The sequence below is a fragment of the Oncorhynchus keta genome, chromosome 2, assembly GCF_023373465.1.
Source record: "Oncorhynchus keta strain PuntledgeMale-10-30-2019 chromosome 2, Oket_V2, whole genome shotgun sequence".
In the NCBI taxonomy this organism is placed as follows: domain Eukaryota; kingdom Metazoa; phylum Chordata; class Actinopteri; order Salmoniformes; family Salmonidae; genus Oncorhynchus; species Oncorhynchus keta.
Genome location: NC_068422.1, coordinates 14571271 through 14590501, shown reverse-complemented (window position 1 = coordinate 14590501; position 19231 = coordinate 14571271). Strand labels below are relative to the sequence as shown.

General features: G+C 45.4%; 1 protein-coding gene across 1 annotated transcript; it reads left to right on the top strand.

Annotated features, from left to right (window-relative positions):
- Nucleotides 1-204: 204 nt before the first annotated feature.
- Nucleotides 205-18662, top strand: zc3h7bb (zinc finger CCCH-type containing 7Bb). The gene is made up of 22 exons (XM_035758149.2): nt 205-449; nt 1271-1331; nt 1437-1473; nt 1644-1841; nt 2309-2467; nt 2654-2734; nt 2837-2896; nt 3098-3140; nt 3287-3522; nt 6075-6375; nt 6691-6749; nt 6993-7092; nt 7289-7450; nt 7615-7820; nt 7911-8011; nt 8200-8381; nt 8510-8608; nt 8733-8904; nt 9187-9292; nt 13957-14065; nt 14179-14312; nt 14403-18662. The coding sequence occupies exons 2-22, from the start codon at nt 1273-1275 to the stop codon at nt 14436-14438; spliced, it is 2640 nt and encodes an 879-aa protein (XP_035614042.1). The 5' UTR covers nt 205-449; nt 1271-1272; the 3' UTR covers nt 14439-18662.
- The last annotated feature ends 569 nt before the right edge of the window (nt 18663-19231 follow it).

Below are 19231 nucleotides of genomic sequence, written 5' to 3'. Positions count from 1 at the left end.
TGAGCAATATCAACACTTTTTGACAGATCACTTCAAAATCTGTTCAATGATCAAAATGGATTTTCTGAAAATTATAAACATTTATTTTCAATCTCTGTCAACTCTGACTGCGTGCTCGTCAATGCAACTCGTCAATGCCCCCTCCTAGCGGTCACATTGAAGATAACCACACTCAACCAACCCACAGCTCTTTAGGACCAAGCGTCTCATAATCTTGAGCGCAATTTGGAGAAGTACTGTAGCTAGCTGGCTTTGACTGTGCAGAATTTTAGGTGAAAACTCTCACATGTTCTGTCCAGATACTGCAACCCGTTACCGGGAAAGTGAACAAATAAATATGTGTCTGGATGATTAATATTTTGAAGGTCCTTATATAAGTAGATGTTCACAAATTAGTCCTATTTATTCTGGTAAAGCAGTCTTTGGAGAAGAACAAGGTGTTGTTTTCGGTGAGTAGCTAACGTTTGCTAGTATGCTATTACACTGTCAACTACCACAAGACGAATTTACAAAATACGAAGCTGTGTATATATATATATATATATATATATATATATGTCAGTCATTTGCTACTTATGTTGAATTGACCTAGCTAGCTAACTGGCTAGTTAGCCCTGGTGTTCAGATGCTGTCCCTGCCACCAGCAAGTTTGCTCTCCATAATAAATATAAAAAATACGTTCTGTAATAAGTTGATTTGCCAGCTGATATAGCTAGCTACTGTTATGCATTTTCTATATTCACTGGTTAGTTAATGGGTATATTGATGTAGTGTCACAGCCGGTTGAAGTCGGAGCCAGAGACAAACCAAAGAGTTGACAGTGGATTAGCTAGCTACAAGCTAAAGTTAGTTAACTAACCTAAGTCGATAGCTAGCCACTTGAAGTTATCCTGAAACTTAAATCCAAAAATCGTTTTTATTGTTTCTTGCTATCCAAGACTTGCAATTGAGCATTTCCTAAACATGCATTATATGTAGTTCATCAGCTAGTTAGTTATTTTGGTTCGGTACACCGTGTTTATTCTGCTGTATTTTCAGCTAACGCGTTACTCTCATCCGAGTTATTTTTAGGCAAGCGCGAGGATAGACATGCAGGTTATTATTAGAAGGCCTCAAAATGGAAGAAAGTGTTGCGGTTTGTCATGTCTGATGTACTCTGTACTTGTTGTCTGTGGCTTTTTAGATCTGGCAACAGCGTACTTTGTCAATCATGAACATATTGTAATTTCATTCAAAAATAATATAACAATAAACTTGATCTATTCTTTAGCCATGGATATGGAACGACAGAAACGAAGGGAGGAAATCCAGAAAGCTATGGGCTTTATTCAGTAAGACATCTTAATATTTTTCTTTTTCTATATAGTCGGTACACATAAACACGAAGAACGTACGTGAGGTGGCACTGATTAATGTATCTCACATTTTCTCTACAGGTCCTCCTTGCCTTTCCCAGAGCCTGAGAATTATGCGGTACCTATGTGTTGCTTACAATGTTTATTCTCTTGCCTGACCCAAATTGGTCAAGCCACCTGCCTGTCATCAATTGTATCCTTCCACAAATCTGCTCTTTATCTCAGTTCTGAATGATCTTTTATCATCCTCATGATCTCTCTTCTCCCCTGCCGCCTCCTATTCTTCAGGCTTTTTTGACCCAGTTGGTGTGTAACTTGCTGGACGAGGGAAACACAGTGTTTCGGGATGGGGAATGGAGGCAGGCAGCGCAGCATTACAGTGAGGGAGTCAACGTGGCCCGCTATGCTCAGGCAGAGGCACTGGTCATTCCCCCTGAGCTTCTGGAGAGCCTCTATGTCAACAGGGCAGCGGCACACTCTCAGTTTGTAAGACATACACACACTTAACAATATTGAAATGATTAACATATTCTCAAAAGTTGTTAAAGCAGTAATTATAAACTGGGTGGTTCAAGCCCTGAATGCTGATTGGCTGAAAGTTGTGGTATATCAGACGGTATACCACAGGTATGACAGAACATTTATTTTTACTGCTCTAATTACATTGGTAGCCAGTTTATAATAGCAAAAAGGCACCTCAGGGGGTTGTGGTATATGGCCAATATACCACGACTAAGGGCTGTGTCCAGGCCCTCCTCGTTGCGTCACGGATAGGAACAGCCCTTAGCCGTGGTATATTGGCCTTATTGCTTAATTATATCAGGTCAAGCACTTTGTCTATACATAATGGATCCCACATTTAAGTCAGTTCTTACACCCAGTCCCCATCTTCGCTCTCCCTTTCCACCTCCCCTCTTTCTGTTTGTCTCTCTTTGTCTGTCTCTCTCCCCCAGGGGGAGTTTGAGCGGGGCATACAGGACTGTGATAGCGCGCTGTGCGTGTGTGAGGGCAGTCGCAGGGCTCTCTACAGGAAAACTCTATGTCTGAGAGAACTGGGCCGGCTCAGGGAGGCCTATGAGTGTGGCACCGGGTGCCTGCTCACTGCCCCACATGTAAGTCAAGGCCACATGACACCCAAGGGCACTTGAACTGTAGTTAAATTAAAATGATGAATCCTTGTAGGATTCATATGGGATCACCAATTTATTTCACTACATCATTTTAGTTACTCACATTTCTTTAATGTGTCATGTCAGTTAGTCTTATTGTTTATGGAATGTACTTTCTGTGTCATACAGGACAGGCAGGTGGGTGAACTGGCCCAGGACCTGGCTAATAAACTGGGCCTGAAGGTTCGTAAGGCCTACATCAGCTCTCAGGTGAGTTCAGACACGTGACTCTATCAATAGTAGGAATGCGCCCCTCAAAGATCAAAACGATATCTGCCACAGTCGATATAAATGTTACTGTTGTCTTCACAGGTGGAGTCCTCAACGTCAGGGAGGGAGAGCAATAGAGAGAATTCTTCACCCACAGGAGAGGTGAGTGTCTGGTTGTCTTGGATTTTGTTTTCTTCTCATTGCCATTTTCTTATTAAGGGCTAATGGGATGAATGGTTGTTTTAATTGTCCCAGGGTCATTAGGGTTTGGCCGGGGTAGGCCGTCATTGTAAATAAGAATTTGTTCTTAACTGACTTGCCTAGTTAAAAATTTTTTACCAAGCCTTGTCTCTTTTTATTTAGACGTCCGCCAACGGGCTAGAATCTTTGACTGACATTGCATCAGGTATGGCAGTTAAACATGAAAATGTAACATCACGTTTAACTTGAATGATTTATTTGTCATTGTCATTGTCGTTCTTCTCTAAAATTTCCTTCTCTATGGTCCTATTTCTTAATTTCTAGTTTTTCTTCGTCCCTCCTCCGTTCCAGCTGATCTGTCCAGTGCCCAGTGTATCCCTGCCCCTCTGGCCACGCCCATCCCTGTCAGCGACGAGCCCTCGAGCCCAGTGGCCATGCCCTGTGCTGACCTATCAGAGAGCCCCAGTACGGTCCTACCGCCCATGCCCTACTCCGTTCCCGTGTCGGAGCACATGGAGGAGTGCAGCGTGATCGCTGACGATCTGGACAGCCTGCTGGGGGACTGCATCTCCAAGAAAGTCAGCGAGGTGAGAGGGTTGCTACTAGGATCACTCCAAGGCAGGATGCTGGTTGTGCTGTGCCCTCCCTCTGTTGACGGGAGAGGATGTACAGACAACACTATATGAATATTTAAGAAAGTTTTTCTGTGACTTGGCTGACCAAAGGTGCACATTTTAGTGGTTTAAAGGAGAAGTCTGCTTTTTTACAACCTAATCTCTAGTTTTGATGTAAATGGCATGTTATAGAAGGGTCCAGATCTTTAAAAGAAAATATTTAACTTTTTAAGAAACTTACCCCAAACCAGAGATTCACTTCCTCGTTGTGCAGTATGTGGGCTCTGAAAAAACATGAACAAAAGCTCTAAAAACACCCAAATATGTGGTTTGTAAAACAGGAAAGCTCTCCATATAGTGATGCAGGTCTTTAGATGTTGTACACATGAAATTGTGCCATTCTGTACGTTATCCGCAACGTTATATTCAATTTTGTGCGACTCAAGCTGTTTCTCCTATGCAGCTGTTCCATTCTCTGTGTAGCTTGCTGCTAGAGAGGAGTTGCTACAAAATGTAATATAATGTTCGGAATGATACAATTTCATGTGTACGACATCTAAAGACCTGCATCACTATACTGCGAGTTTTCCTGTTTCTAAAACAACATATTTGGGTGTTTTTTGAGCTTTTGTTCATGTTTTTTCAGATCCCCCATACTGCACCCCGAGAATGAGGAAGTCAATCGCTGGTTTGGGGTAAGTTTTTCAAAAACAAGTGAAATCGCAAAAAAAGTGTCTTCACTATTCTATAACATCCCATTTACAACCAAAATAGATTTGGTTGTAAAAAAGCAGTCTTCTTCATTAACTTCCACCACTGTACACAAGTACATTACACGGAGCACAGAGTTACAGTGGGTCAAAGAAGTATTTAGTCAGCCACCATTTGTGCAAGTTCTCCCACTTAAAAAGATGAGGCCTGTAATTTTCATCATAGGTACACTTCAACTATGACAGACAAAATAAGAAGAAAAAAAATCCAGAAAATCACATTGTAGGATTTTTAATGAAATTATTTTCAAATTATGGTGGAAAATAAGTATTTGGTCAATAACAAAAGTTTCTCAATACTTTGATATATACCCTTTGTTGGCAATGACAGAGGTCAAACGTTTTCTGTAAGTCTTCACAAGGTTTTCACACACTGTTGCTGGTATTTTGGCCCATTCCTCCATGCAGATCTCCTCTAGAGCAGTGATGTTTTGGGGCTGTTGCTGGGCAACACGGACTTTCAACTCCCTCCAAAGATTTTCTATGGGGTTGAGATCTGGAGACTGGCTCGGCCACTCCAGGACCTTGAAATGCTTCTTACGAAGCCACTCCTTCGTTGCCCGGGCGGTGTGTTTGGGATCATTGTCATGCGGAAAGACCCAGCCACGTTTCATCTTCAATGCCCTTGCTGATGGAAGGAGGTTTTCACTCAAAATCTCATGATACATGGCCCCATTCATTCTTTCCTTTACACGGATCAGTCGTCCTGGTCTCTTTGCAGAAAAACATCCCCAAAGCATGATGTTTCCACCCCCATGCTTCACAGTAGGTATGGTGTTCTTTGGATGCAACTCAGCATTCTTTGTCCTCCAAACACGACAAGTTGAGTTTTTACCATAAAGTTCTCTTTTGGTTTGATCTGACCATATGATAATCTCCCAATCTTCTTCTGGATCATCCAAATGCTCTCTAGCAAACTTCAGACGGGCCTGGATGTGTACTGGCTTAAGCAGGGGGACACGTCTGGCACTGCAGGATTTGAGTCCCTGGCGGCGTAGTGTGTTACTGATGGTAGGCTTTGTTACTTTGGTCCCAGCTCTCTGCAGGTCATTCACTAGGTCCCCCAGTGTGGTTCTGGGATTTTTGCTCACCGTTCTTGTGATAATTTTGACCCCACGTGGTGAGATCTTCCATGGAGCCCCAGATCGAGGGAGATTATCAGTGGTCTTGTATGTCTTCCATTTCCTAATAATTGCTCCCACAGTTGATTTCTTCAAACCAAGCGGCTTACCTATTGCAGATTCAGTCTTCCCAGCCTGGTGCAGGTCTACAATTTTGTTTCTGGTGTCCTTTTGACAGCTCTTTGGTCTTGGCTATAGTGGAGTTTGGAGTGTGACTGTTTGAGGTTGTGGACAGGTGTCTTTTATACTGATAACAAGTTCAAATAGGTGCCATTAATACAGGTAACGAGTGGAGGACAGAGGAGCCTCTTAAAGGAGAAGTTACAGGTCTGTGAGAGCCAGAAATGTTGCTTGTTTGTAGGTGACCAAATACTTATTTTCCACCATAATTTGCAAATAAATTCATAAAAAAATCGTACAATGTGATTTTCTGGATTTTTTCCCTAATGTTGTCTGTCATAGTTGAAGTGTACCTATGATGAAAATTATAGGCCTCTCTCATCTTTTTAAGTGGGAGAACTTGCACAATTGGTGGCTGACTAAATACTTTTTTTGCCCCACTGTATGTATTTCTGGTCTAGAAGGAGATTTAGAATAAGATGGATAATGTCATGTCTCTGTCTCTCTCCCTCAGTCACAAAGCCCAGTCCAGGGTGCTATCCCCACCAACCTCCCCAACACAGCTGTGGGTCTGCACCCCCCATACTCCTCCAGCCTCCCCGCCCCCTCGCCCCAGCTCCCCCCTGCCTTCTTCAGCTCCTCGGTCAGTCAGATGCCCTCCTTGGAGCCTTACCCCTCACTGGGCCAGAGGGACCAGACCTCCACACAGGCGCTGGACGCCCTGGGGGCCTTCTCCCCGGGGACAGGGGACATGGAGGGTAAAGGAGGGGTTGGAATTGGAGGCCTGGACTCACTCTCTGAGTACACTTTGCCTGGTGAGTGGATGAGACATATGAACAAGGTGTATGGGTCAGGGTGTGTGTGTGTGTGTGTGTGTGTGTGTGTTTGGGGATGTCAATTCCATCAAAACAGTAAAGCCATTGTAGCAGGCTTTTTGGCCATTATCCAGTCTTTTACAACGATACAATTTAAATGTGCGTTGGCTGTTTCTTAAACCTTCACTGGGACTGCCCAGCGACCCCGAACAGTCCTCGGGGCGTTAGTTGTTGTTGAAGCTAGTCCGTGTCAGCAGCACTGCTGTAAGGCCATATGGTGTCTGATATCTGTGTCCTTGTGTTGCTGTTCTCCAGGGGGAAGAATCTCTCACAGCTTCATCCCTGGGATCTGCAACCACAGCTCCACTCACACGGTAAGACAGCAGCACGACGCCTGAACACCACGATGGATACTCAACTTCTTTCTCCTCTTTTATCACGACATGGATGTCTCTCTCTTCTTACTCTGCTTGTGTTCTGCAGGCCCCAGATTACATTTATTCCGTTGTCATTTCTCGCTGTTGAGATACATGCAAGTTTTCGGAACTAGGAGTAAGTTGTGTTTTTTGATAGGACACTTAAATCTGTTGATGGATTGGTGTGTTTTCCCCCCTCAGAATGTCCCAGCAGGTACTAACCTCTCCCTGCTCTCCCGGAACCCACTGGCTGCCACCCACGAGTTCAGACAGGCCTGCCATGCCTGTTACAGCCGCATAGGTACACACTGATACCTTCACCTTTCTGTTCCCACTCCAGAATATGTTACGTTAATAATTTCTTTCTTTTATACTGAGCAGTATTAAGTCAATATTGTCTGTTACATCAATGCTTACATAACTGACCCTTGTGGGATAAATCATGTATATTGAATTGAGTGCTGCAGTTGAATGTCCCCCTAATCTTCTCTCTGCAGGTCCACGGGTGATTGACTACCAGTACCAGCCAGAGGCGGCTCACCGCTGTAAGAGGGACGTGCTGCTGTGTCGCTTTAAAAACACAGACGACCCCACATGGAAGAGAGTCAGGCCTCGCCCCGCTAGAAACAACTTCCTTGGGGCCTTTGTGCTCTGCAAAGGTACGTGTGTGTGTGTACGTACGTGTGTTCACTCAAATAAGCACTGATGGTTGAACGTAATCTCTCACTGCAGAATTCTGGCAGTAGTTTTTTTTATTGCCTGCTGCCCATCAGTGATAGTAAAGATCATCTACTCTCTACCTTCCTCCTCCGTCTCCCTGAAGAGGTCCAGGAGCGTCAGGAGTGCCAGTATGGGGAGAACTGCACGTTTGCATACTGCCAGGAGGAAATAGACGTGTGGACCCAGGAGAGGAAGGGGGCTCTGAGCAGGGAGCTGCTGTTTGACCCGCTGGGAAGCACTGAGAGACGGGCACTCAGCGTCACACGCCTGCTGCAGCTACACATGGGCATGTTCATGTTCCTCTGTGAGGTAGGGTGTGATACACACAGACCTCCACATGGAGAACTTTGAAGAATTCAGTATGTACAGAACATTCACACACTCTTTCCTCCTCTGCAGGAATGTTTTGACAGTAAGCCTCGCATTATCAGCAAACGCAGCAAAGAGAACTTGGCTGTCTGCTCAAACCTCACCGCCCGACATCCCTTCGATGATAACAAGTGTGTCTTCTAGAACTTTCTGTCCTTGAGTGTATCAGATCCAGACAAGCAGTTTGCCTTAGCATAATCCAATTTCCCTCAGACAATATTAGTCAGCTACTTCCACCCTGGCCCCTTCTATGTTCTTCTCGCCCTCGCCCTCTCCTCTCTCTTTCTCCATCTCATTTCTCTCTTCCACGTCTCCTCAGGTGCCTAGTGCATGTGGTGCGTTCGGCCAACGTGCGCTACAGTAAGGTGCGCCCGCTGCACCCCCTCTGCCAGTTTGACGTGTGTCGCCACGAGGTGCGTTACGGCTGCCAGCGCGAGGACAGCTGCTCCTTCGCCCACTCCGTCATAGAACTCAAGTGCTGGGTACTGCAGCAGGACACAGGTACACGAAGTACACATGTTTATATATATATATATATATATATATATATATCCATCTATACATACACTACAAAGGATTGCTGCAAAATAATCAAAGTTCATTCTATCATCTGTTACTTTGTCTCTCAGGTATCACCCACGAGGAGATGGTACAGGAGTCCAAGAGGCACTGGTACAGGCTAGAGCAAAATGCTCAGAGACAGAAGGTGAGCGTGAGATGGGCACCATGCCCTAATACAATACATAATTTTAGTTATTTTAAGGGCTTGATTTACAAAATGTCCCTCTCTCTTTCAGCCTATGCATGTCCCACACCAGAGCTGTGGTGGGGTGGGGGGAATAGGAGGGGGAGACAATCTCGGGGGTGGAGGGGTTGGCTCTGGAGGTGGAGGAGTTGGAGGAGGAGGGAGAGGCAGAGGGCTGAACCTGAAGATGAAGTTTGTCTGTGGCCAGTGTTGGAGGGACGGACAGGTCAATGAACCAGACAAGGCCCTCAAGTACTGCACTGCTAAAGCAAGGCACAGGTGAGAGACTAGGGCGGCCTGGCGCCATATCAAACTGACATCTGCACTTCTCTTGTCAATATAAGGCTGCAGGGGCTACCATCTGATTTATGACCAGGCCTGAACTGATATTTATTGGATCAAAGGAATGTTAATGAAATAGGCCCATTAAAGGATTAACTCTATAGAAATACAAAATAACTCTCTCTGAATGGTCAATTTCACTAATTTGATAGGGGAGGAAATAACTCTAATTTTCTTTTGCCCTTATCTCCCTCTCTTCCTCTTTCCCCTTCTCTCCAGCTGGACTAAGGAGCGTCGGGTATTGCTTGTGAAATCCTTTGAGAAGAAGAAGTGGGTTGTTGTGCGGCCGCTTCCCTTCTCCCGTACATACCCACAGCAGTACGACGTAAGTGTCTCCCCCTCCTTCACTCTTTTCTCTCCCCTCTCTCATACACAGCCACATAAGTATGACCTGAGTCACCCCTCCTTTTCTCCATCCCACCCTTCTCTCTGGGTCTGTTTTTAATCTCTCCAGTCAGTCAGATCCAGGAGACCTCTCACATGCTGAGTACAGCTGACTGTCTACAGCCCACCTTATCCAATCTCCCATTTACCTCTAGTGTTTCAGCAACCCTCTCATCCCCTATAACATTGCCTGCATATAGTGTTTACCTAATAAGCATTTTTACCTTTTTTCCACAATAGGTTAGCTATTTCTTGCTAATACTTGTGAAGGAATAGGGTTTCGGTTTCAAATAAAAACACAATAAAATCACAGGAAAGCAAGGGTTGGAACCAGTTCAGGGAACAGAACTGAAAACCAGTTAAAACATTTTTTTTTTTTTTTTTTTTTTTTTTTTTTTTTTGAGGAACAGAATCAAATCCGGGAATGAAAGTGATCTGTAGTGTTCCAGAACAGAACCGTTATTTTTCTAATCTTGAATACCACTTATGTTATTTTTTGTTTGTTCTAAAAATGTCTAGTATATACAGTGCATTCGGGAAGTATTCAGACCCCGTTTCCTCATTTTATGTTACAGCCTTATTCTAAAATACCCCACTATGACAAAACAATAACAGTTTTTTCAAAATTTGTTCAAATCTATTAGTTAAAAAAAAGTCACATTTACTCAGTATTTTGTTGAAGCACCTTTGGCAGCGATTACAGCCTTGAGTCTTCTTGGGTATGACACTACAAGCTTGGCACACCTGTATTTGGGGAGTTTCTCCCATTCTTCTCTGCAGATCTGCTCAAGATCTGTCAGGTTGGATCGGGAGCGTCACTGCACAGCTATTTTCAGGTCTCTCGAGATGTTCAATCGGGTTCAAGTCTGTGCTCTGGCTGGGACACTCAAGGACATTGAGAGAGACTTGTCCCGAAGTATCTCTTGTGTTGTTTTGTCTGTGTGCTTAAGGTTGTTCTCTTGTTGGAAGGTGAACATTCACCTCAGTCTGGGAACCTGCTCCAGAGCGCTCGGGACTTCATCAAGGATCTCTCTGTACTTTGCTTTGTTCATCTTTCACTCGATCCTGACTAGTCTCCCAGTCCCTGCTGCTGTAAAACATCCCGACAGCATGACGCTGCCACCACCATGCTTCACTGTAGGGATGGTGCCAGGTTTCCTCTAGACATGATGCTTGGCATTCAGGCCAAAGAGTTCAATCTTGGTTTCATCAGACGAGACAATAATGTATCTAATGGTCTTTAGGTGCCTTTTGGCAAATTCCAAGCGGGCTTTCATGTGCCTTTTACTGAGGAGTGGCTTCCGTCTGGGCACTCTACCTGACCAAGGCCCTTCTCCCCCGATAGCTCAGTTTGGCCGGGCAGCCAGCTCTAGGAAGAGTCTTGGTGGTTCCAAACCTCTTCCATTTAAGAATGATGGAGGCCACTGTGTTCTTGGGGACCTTCTGTGCTGCAGAAATGTTTTGGTACCCTTCCCCAGATCTGTGACTCGACACAATCCTGTCTCGGAGCTATACGGACAATTCGTTCGACCTCATGGCTTGGTTTTTGCTCTGACATGCACTGTCAACTGTGGGACCTTCTATAGACGGGTGTGCGCCTTTCCAAATCATGTCCAATCAATTGAATTTACCACCAGTGGACTCCAATCAAGTTGTAGAAACATCTCCAAGGATGATCAATGGAAGCAGAACTCAATTTCTGAATACTTATGTAAATAAGCTATTTCTGTTTTTTATTTTTAATACATTTGCAGTAGTAGTAAAGCATTGTGTGTAGTTAAAATAAAATGTGGAAAAGTCAAGAGGTCTGAATACTTTCTGAATGCACTGTAATTCTGTAATTTAGTTATGATGCTAGTAATAGCCTAAACACATTCAAATCCACGTCAGGATATTCAGTGCCCTCTTGTTCTTTCCCGGCCTGTGAAATTTGTTGCATCTCGCGCCTGCACTTATCTGACCAATCAAACAGCGCAGGTAGAACAGCTTGATAATTGGTGGAGTAAATTTAATGAGCTAAATGTAAAAACTGTTGATTTCACATGTTAAAACATTTTACGAAAAGGAACTATATGAACCGTTATTTAAGGCAGCGGCAGCAGTAGTGCAGCGGCAGTAGTAGTGCACCAGTAGGGCAGTAGTAGTGCAGCAGTAGTAGTGCAGCGGCAGTAGTAGTGCAGTAGTAGTGCAGCTGCAGTAGTAGTGCAGCGGCAGCAGTAGTGCAGCGGCAGCAGTAGTGCAGTAGTAGTGCAGCGGCAGCAGTAGTGCAGTAGTAGTGCAGCGGCAGCAGTAGTGCAGTAGTAGTGCAGCGGCAGCAGTAGTGCAGCAGTAGTGCAGTAGTAGTGCAGCAGCAGCAGTAGTGCAGTAGTAGTGCAGCGGCAGCAGTAGTGGTGCAGTAGTAGTGCAGCGGCAGCAGTAGTGGTGCAGTAGTAGTGCAGCGGCAGCAGTAGTGCAGGGGCAGCAGTAGTGCAGTAGTAGTGCAGCGGCAGTAGTAGTGCAGCGGCAGTAGTAGTGCAGCGGCAGTAGTAGTGCAGCGGCAGCAGTAGTAGTGCAGCGGCAGCAGTAGTAGTGCAGCGGCAGCAGTAGTAGTGCAGCGGCAGCAGTAGTGCAGTAGTAGTGCAGCGGCAGCAGTAGTGCAGTAGTAGTGCAGCGGCAGCAGTAGTGCAGTAGTAGTGCAGCGGCAGCAGTAGTGCAGTAGTAGTGCAGCGGCAGCAGTAGTGCAGTAGTAGTGCAGCGGCAGCAGTAGTGCAGCGGCAGCAGTAGTGCAGTAGTAGTGCAGCGGCAGCAGTAGTGCAGTAGTAGTGCAGCGGCTGCAGTAGTAGTGCAGCAGTAGTAGTGCAGCAGTAGTAGTGCAGCGGCAGCAGTAGTAGTGCAGCGGCAGCAGTAGTAGTGCAGCGGCAGCAGTAGTAGTGCAGCGGCAGCAGTAGTGCAGTAGTAGTGCAGCGGCAGCAGTAGTGCAGTAGTAGTGCAGCGGCTGCAGTAGTAGTGCAGCGGCTGCAGTAGTAGTGCAGCGGCTGCAGTAGTAGTGCAGCGGCTGCAGTAGTAGTGCAGCGGCTGCAGTAGTAGTGCAGCGGCTGCAGTAGTAGTGCAGCGGCTGCAGTAGTAGTGCAGCGGCTGCAGTAGTAGTGCAGCGGCTGCAGTAGTAGTGCAGCGGCTGCAGTAGTAGTGCAGCGGCTGCAGTAGTAGTGCAGCGGCAGCAATAGTGCAGCAGTAGTGCAGCGGCAGCAGTAGTGCAGTAGTAGTGCAGCGGCAGCAGTAGTGCAGTAGTAGTGCAGCGGCTGCAGTAGTGCAGCGGCAGCAGTAGTGCAGTAGTAGTGCAGCGGCAGCAGTAGTGCAGTAGTAGTGCAGCGGCAGCAGTAGTGCAGTAGTAGTGCAGCGGCAGCAGTAGTAGTGCAGCAGTAGTAGTGCAGCAGTAGTAGTGCAGCAGTAGTAGTAGTGCAGCGGCAGCAGTAGTAGTGCAGCGGCAGCAGTAGTAGTGCAGCGGCAGCAGTAGTAGTGCAGCGGCAGCAGTAGTAGCGCAGCGGCAGCAGTAGTAGCGCAGCGGCAGCAGTAGTAGCGCAGCGGCAGCAGTAGTAGCGCAGCGGCAGCAGTAGTAGCGCAGCGGCAGCAGTAGTAGCGCAGCGGCAGCAGTAGTAGCGCAGCGGCAGCAGTAGTAGCGCAGCGGCAGCAGTAGTAGCGCAGCGGCAGCAGTAGTAGTGCAGCGGCAGCAGTAGTAGTGCAGCGGCAGCAGTAGTGTGCAGCGGCAGCAGTAGTAGTGCAGCGGCAGCAGTAGTGCAGTAGTAGTGCAGCGGCAGCAGTAGTGCAGCGGCAGCAGTAGTGCAGCGGCAGCAGTAGTGCAGCGGCAGCAGTAGTAGTGCAGCGGCTGCAGTAGTAGTGCAGCGGCTGCAGTAGTAGTGCAGCGGCTGCAGTAGTAGTGCAGCGGCAGCAGTAGTAGTGCAGCGGCAGCAGTAGTGCAGTAGTAGTGCAGCGGCAGTAGTAGTGCGGCGGCAGCAGTAGTAGTGCGGCGGCAGTAGTAGTGCGGCGGCAGCAGTAGTAGTGCAGCGGCAGTAGTAGTGCAGCGGCAGCAGTAGTGCAGCGGCAGCAGTAGTGCAGTAGTAGTGCAGCGGCAGTAGTAGTGCAGCGGCAGCAGTAGTGCAGTAGTAGTGCAGCGGCTGCAGTAGTAGTGCAGCGGCAGCAGTAGTGCAGTAGTAGTGCAGCGGCAGCAGTAATGCAGCGGCAGCAGTAGTGCAGTAGTAGTGCAGCGGCAGTAGTAGTGCAGCGGCAGCAGTAGTGCAGCGGCAGCAGTAGTGCAGTAGTAGTGCAGCGGCAGTAGTAGTGCAGCGGCAGCAGTAGTGCAGTAGTAGTGCAGCGGCAGCAGTAGTGCAGTAGTAGTGCAGCGGCAGCAGTAGTAGTGCAGCGGCGGCAGTAGTGCAGTAGCAGTGCAGCGGCGGCAGTAGTGCAGTCGCAGTGCAGCGGCGGCAGTAGTGCAGTGCAGCGGCGGCAGTAGTGCAGTGCAGCGGCGGCAGTAGTGCAGTAGCAGTGCAGCGGCGGCAGTAGTGCAGTAGCAGTGCAACAGCGGTAGTGCGGCGGCAGTAGTATGGTAGTAATAAAGCAGTGTCTCCCTAGATGTGTGTCCATGTGATGAAGCAGAAGAAGTGCCACTACATCGGAAATTGTTCCTTCGCCCACAGTCTGGAGGAGAGGGACGTCTGGACGTACATGAAGGACAACAGCTGTAAGATTTTCTGTTGCTTTTCCTCTCATTATGTTCCTCTCTTTTTGTGTGCCAAACAAATAATGTATTTACAGTGTATCTGTTGGAAATGCTAACCCCCGTCCTGTCCACAGTGAGGGACATGCAGCAGATGTATGACATGTGGCTCACGATGACCAATCAGAACAGACGCACTGACAGAAGCCTCATGACCCCGCCTCCGGAGGAGAAACAGGTTTCGATGACAACCGACTACACCGAGTCATTGGTGAGGGGCTTTCAAGTCATGAGTTTCATTAAAGACGAGTGGCTTTTTGTGTTTGATATGGAAAGACCATTTAATTTGTCTCTGTGTCAGTCTGGGCAGCGGTTGTCGGAAGGAGGAGATATGTGAGTGTTGTCGTGCTGAGGAGGAGCTGGCCCTGGAGACGTGGACAGGAGACCCCGCTCCCACTACACCAGAGACCAGCTACAGTACCTACCGCCTGTGACGTCAGTCTGAATGCAAACACACATACACACCTTACAGTACAACAAATTGCTGTTGCAACGGGCACCAACTCGTGTGACGCACACACACAGAAAGTTGTGTATAAGAACATTCACGCCCATAATCTGAAGGGTTTGGCAGTTAACTTCAATCTGAACCTCAGTGTATCTCTAACGCTGCAGATGTCAATGTACTTTATATGTGTCCATTATATTACCATTGAAGGCAAATATCGAATTGTCAGCAAAAAGAAAAGGCCCCAAAGTCGCCCCTTCTAACGAATACGGAGTGGCTGTGTGGCCGATACTTCTTCCTGGTGACTAAACAACTGAACAAATTAGCCTGCATAATATATTTAAAAAAAAACGTTTTTTGAAGTTCGTTCAAATCGCCCTAGTTTTTTTAAATTTCAGCTGTGATTCGGTTGTTTAGCTCTGGGAATGAGGCGCCCAGGGGGGCAGTACATGGGCAGAATGGGGTGGTTGGATTCGGTCGTGCAGCATCAACCTTAAAAATAAGCCCCTTATCTATGTAGCTAGGGGCAAATGTCTACAACCAAATCCTACCCTCCTTCCCTTGTGGGAACGTAGAAAGAGGGAGAGAGAAATCGGACAGAAATGGTTTGTACGCCATTTTGTTTGTCCATGAGAGTTGGTGCTTCACTCTATTCGTCTGCCATATTGGTAGAGTATGAATGTAAAGCCAGTCGTTATGAGGAAGTCATAAAAATAATTATGGTTGTGGAATGTATTCGGAATACCCAAGACAAATCTTATATAACATTTAAAATGACCCCCTATCCCCCCTTTTATTAATAGAAATGGCACAGTAGTCTTGGTTATATACTGTAAGCAAGCTAGGCAGCCCTACCTGTGGCCAGCAACGACACGTATACACATTCACATACACACTGAGTAGGCTCAGAATGGAGCAGTTTCATAATATTGCATTGGAGGGCTATAGGGAGTGACTGCAGACTCTTCACTCAGACCCAATCAAACAACATACTGTACCGTATGCTTAAAACCTGGAGTTTTCACGGACTACATGAACAAGTCTGCGTCCTCCTAGTTATAGCCACTCTATAACAAGGCTCTAGATGTTATCCGGGTCAGGTGACGTGACTTCATCTGGCATGTCTACCACCAGTTTAACTAGGATCAAGTGAGGTTACCTTTGCCCTGTTAGCCCTCCAATGTAAACCTATGCTGATTTAGCCAGGGAGAAAAGATATGCTCCAAATTACAAAGACTGAGTACAGGGACAATACATGGGGTTAAGATGCATATGACAGAACATTAGGGATTCCAATAAGGGATTCCACAAGAAAGGGGAGGGATTGTAGGGTAGTACAGCAGGATGGATCTTGAATGGATCTTGTAGTATTTTGGCTTGGTCACATGGGTGGTCAGGTTAGGGGATGGGCACTGGACAGGTAGCTGGATCCTGGGGTGGGTGGGCACTGGACAGGTAGCTGGATCCTGGGGTGGGTTGGTGGCTGACAGGCTTGGGTATTGTGAGAGAGGGAGGGCATTATGGAAGCAATGATGAATACATAAAAAGTAAAATGACTACCCATAATGTAGGCTAAAGAAGACTGGCTATCTATAATGTAGGCTGACTACCCATAATGTTGGCTAGTGAGACTGATTTTGTGTGTGTGTGTGTGTATATATATATATATATACACACACACACACACACACACACACACACACACACACACACACACACACACATATATATATATATATGCACATACACTAACATTAATTCACAAAATATATCTAGGCAGGACAGGTTTTTCCCATATGGCCAGCATCTCGTTCCCTTATACCCGCACCAGACATTATGTAATGGAGGTATGTCTCTTCATATACATTATATATACATATTTACAGATAATGGTATACTACTAAAGATAATTGATAACTTAGCAGTTAAGCTTAATTAAATATAACCTAAAACTTGTATTGATTACATAGAACCTCTTGTTATTGAGCTATGCTATATGACATGTATCGCTGAACTAGATGACTAGTGATTTTATTGCTTCTGTGAGGGTCATTCCAGAGATGTCTGTTGGAGCAAGGTTGACTGATTCTCATAAAAGGATATGAATTGAATGGTTTTAGCTAAGCCAAAAGAAAGGGGATTGGTTGGGTTAAATGTCAACATGATCATCTCAGAACCCAGACAACGTATGGTGTGTACTTGCCATCTTATGAGAGATTTGATCAATGTGGAAGTCATGGGTCTGGTAGGTAAAGTGCTACTCAATTGGAAAGTTTTTGATCTAATCAGTTTTTCCCGTTGAATCAATCAATAAACAATAGAATGCCAAGGTACTCCCTTCTATAAACATCAGTGATTTAACAGATTCACCTAGATAGTAGAGTAGGTCAATAAACTGTCCAATCAGTTTTAGAGGAGTAACAAGAGGTGGGAGAGGCTTCTTCTGGAATGACCCAGGTATTTGCTTAACTGAGGGAACGTATTACTACTGCTACTACTACTATTATGATGATGATGAATTATGATGACGATAATGATTGCCATTATGACTATTTCTATTCTCCTATATGCTATTGATATACGTATATATGTTAATTGCTATGTATAACTCTCTTTATAAATGTATCCATGTATGAATATAATACTTTACTGTAAACAGACGTATGTGTATGTTAAACAGGAATGTCCAGCAGGCAGGCCAGACAGGGAAGAGTTCATAGTTTACCTTGCTCAAACTGGTACGAAGAACAACTCGGTTCAGTTTTAACATACTTGCTGACTGTGACCTCACTCCCCGTAAGTTGGTTACGTAACAGGAACACAAGCTAACATAGCATCAGTGTTCACAGGGCACCCTAGATGACAGCAGACAGGTTACTGGACCAGGTTGTTGCTGAAGATCTGATTTGATATAGTCTTGGTTGCTTGAGGTTAGTGGATTATAGGGGAGTTGAGATTGTATGGAAGATAAGGTTGGTCAGTCAGTCCAATGGAATGTGCTAGTGACACTTTGAATTTCCAAAAGCCATGTAAATCGCTAATGATTGTTTTCCTGACTGCTACCGAGTGAGATTATATAATCAATAATACTCTAGTATAATTTATTTAGTCATTAACCCTGCTGGAACAACTCCAAGCATATATTGACGTCTGTATACATCAGTATAGCACCTTATTCAATATATACCTATATAAAAGTATACATACCCCTATCATATAATCCTACTTTCTATGATACATATAACTATAATTATACTTAGACACCTGTATAATTAATTTAGATAAGCGGTTCTGGTTCTCTCTGGTTGTTTGAAAAGGTCATAGTCTGATTTCATTGGTTATGTGCACACCGTACTACATAAGTCATTGTATCTGCTCTGTTACTAGGTTTTAGGGGCCTCCTTTGTCATCACCACAGTGTGCTGTTACCAAACAAAGGGGTCAGAGACAGGATGGCATTTTAGAAGTGTTCAATCAACAGCCTTTGTTGTTTTAACTGACTCATGGTTGTAAACAAACAGTTATATCAGAAGGGTCAATAATAATCTCAGGCCTTGTGCTTAGAGGGGACTGGAGGAACCGAAAAGCGGTCAGACCAGACTGTATCCAAACCCACCAGAGAGAACTGCATTCGATCATGAGACTGACTGATTCGTCTTGGTTTAAGAAGAGGCTTTGACCCCAAAAAGCTTACAGTCAGATGTTAATTTCTCCTGTTGTCTTTCCAAGTAGAAGGCTGAAGACACTCTTGTAAACCTTGGTTCACTCCATGTTCATTATTGCGCCACACAGGCATTCCCTGTATTAAAAAAAGAGATACACTTATGTGAATTTTTACTCACCCAGCCACACCCACCCATAGCCATACTCACCCAGCCACACCCACCCATAGCCACAATGAGCTGATATTAATTGACATTAGCATTTATTGGATTATTTTCAACTATTTGGAATAGGAACCAGAGTTTTAAGTGAAAAACAAGGCCTCTATTTGTGTTAACTCTGTTTTGTCTTTATTTTCTCTTTTTTTTTTCTCCCTGGTTGGAAGTGAATTACGATGATAAATGGACCAAATCTCTTGAATGTGTTTAACAATAAACAGTGTTTTAGAGAGATGGTGTGACTTTGTTTTTATTATTCTCCCCAAATGTTCAGTTCAGTGAAAGTATGAATGGATTATTGATAAATGTTTATCTGAAATCTGTCATCTGTTGTATTTGTTTCTATACTCGCAAAGTTTGAGAGGGACCGGAGACATTTATTAGACTCAATAGGCTGCCAGTAGTTCTGAGATTCTAGTTACTGGTGAGCAATGTCTCCATGCTGAAACCCCCCAAAAAAACCTGATCTACTGAATCCACAATGATCCTAGGATTCTGATCCAGACTCAGATCCCAGCCTAGAAGAATGAACTTGCAAGGTCTTCCATCGTTATAGGACAGTACTACTATAACCTGTTTGAGGTTGACTGAAGTGATCAGTGTTTTGCATGTGCCCGAGATAGGGCAGGTTGCCAGGACGCTTCACGTGTGTATGAAACAGGATGAGGGCGGCAGGTAACCTAGTGGTAAGAGTGTTGGGCCAGTAACTGAAAGGGGGCCAGTAACTGAAAGGGCGCCGGTTAGAATAAATTTGTCTGTGCCCTTGAGCAAGGCATTGAATCCTATTTTTTTTCTCCAGGG

Coding starts and splice junctions, on each gene's coding strand:
- zc3h7bb (XM_035758149.2), top strand. CDS start 1,273: ATGGATATGGAACGACAGAAACGAAGGGAGGAAATCCAGAAAGCTATG. Junction 2,468..2,653: donor GCCTGCTCACTGCCCCACAT/GTAAGTCAAGGC, acceptor TGTGTCATACAG/GACAGGCAGGTGGGTGAACT. Junction 7,093..7,288: donor TGCCTGTTACAGCCGCATAG/GTACACACTGAT, acceptor TTCTCTCTGCAG/GTCCACGGGTGATTGACTAC.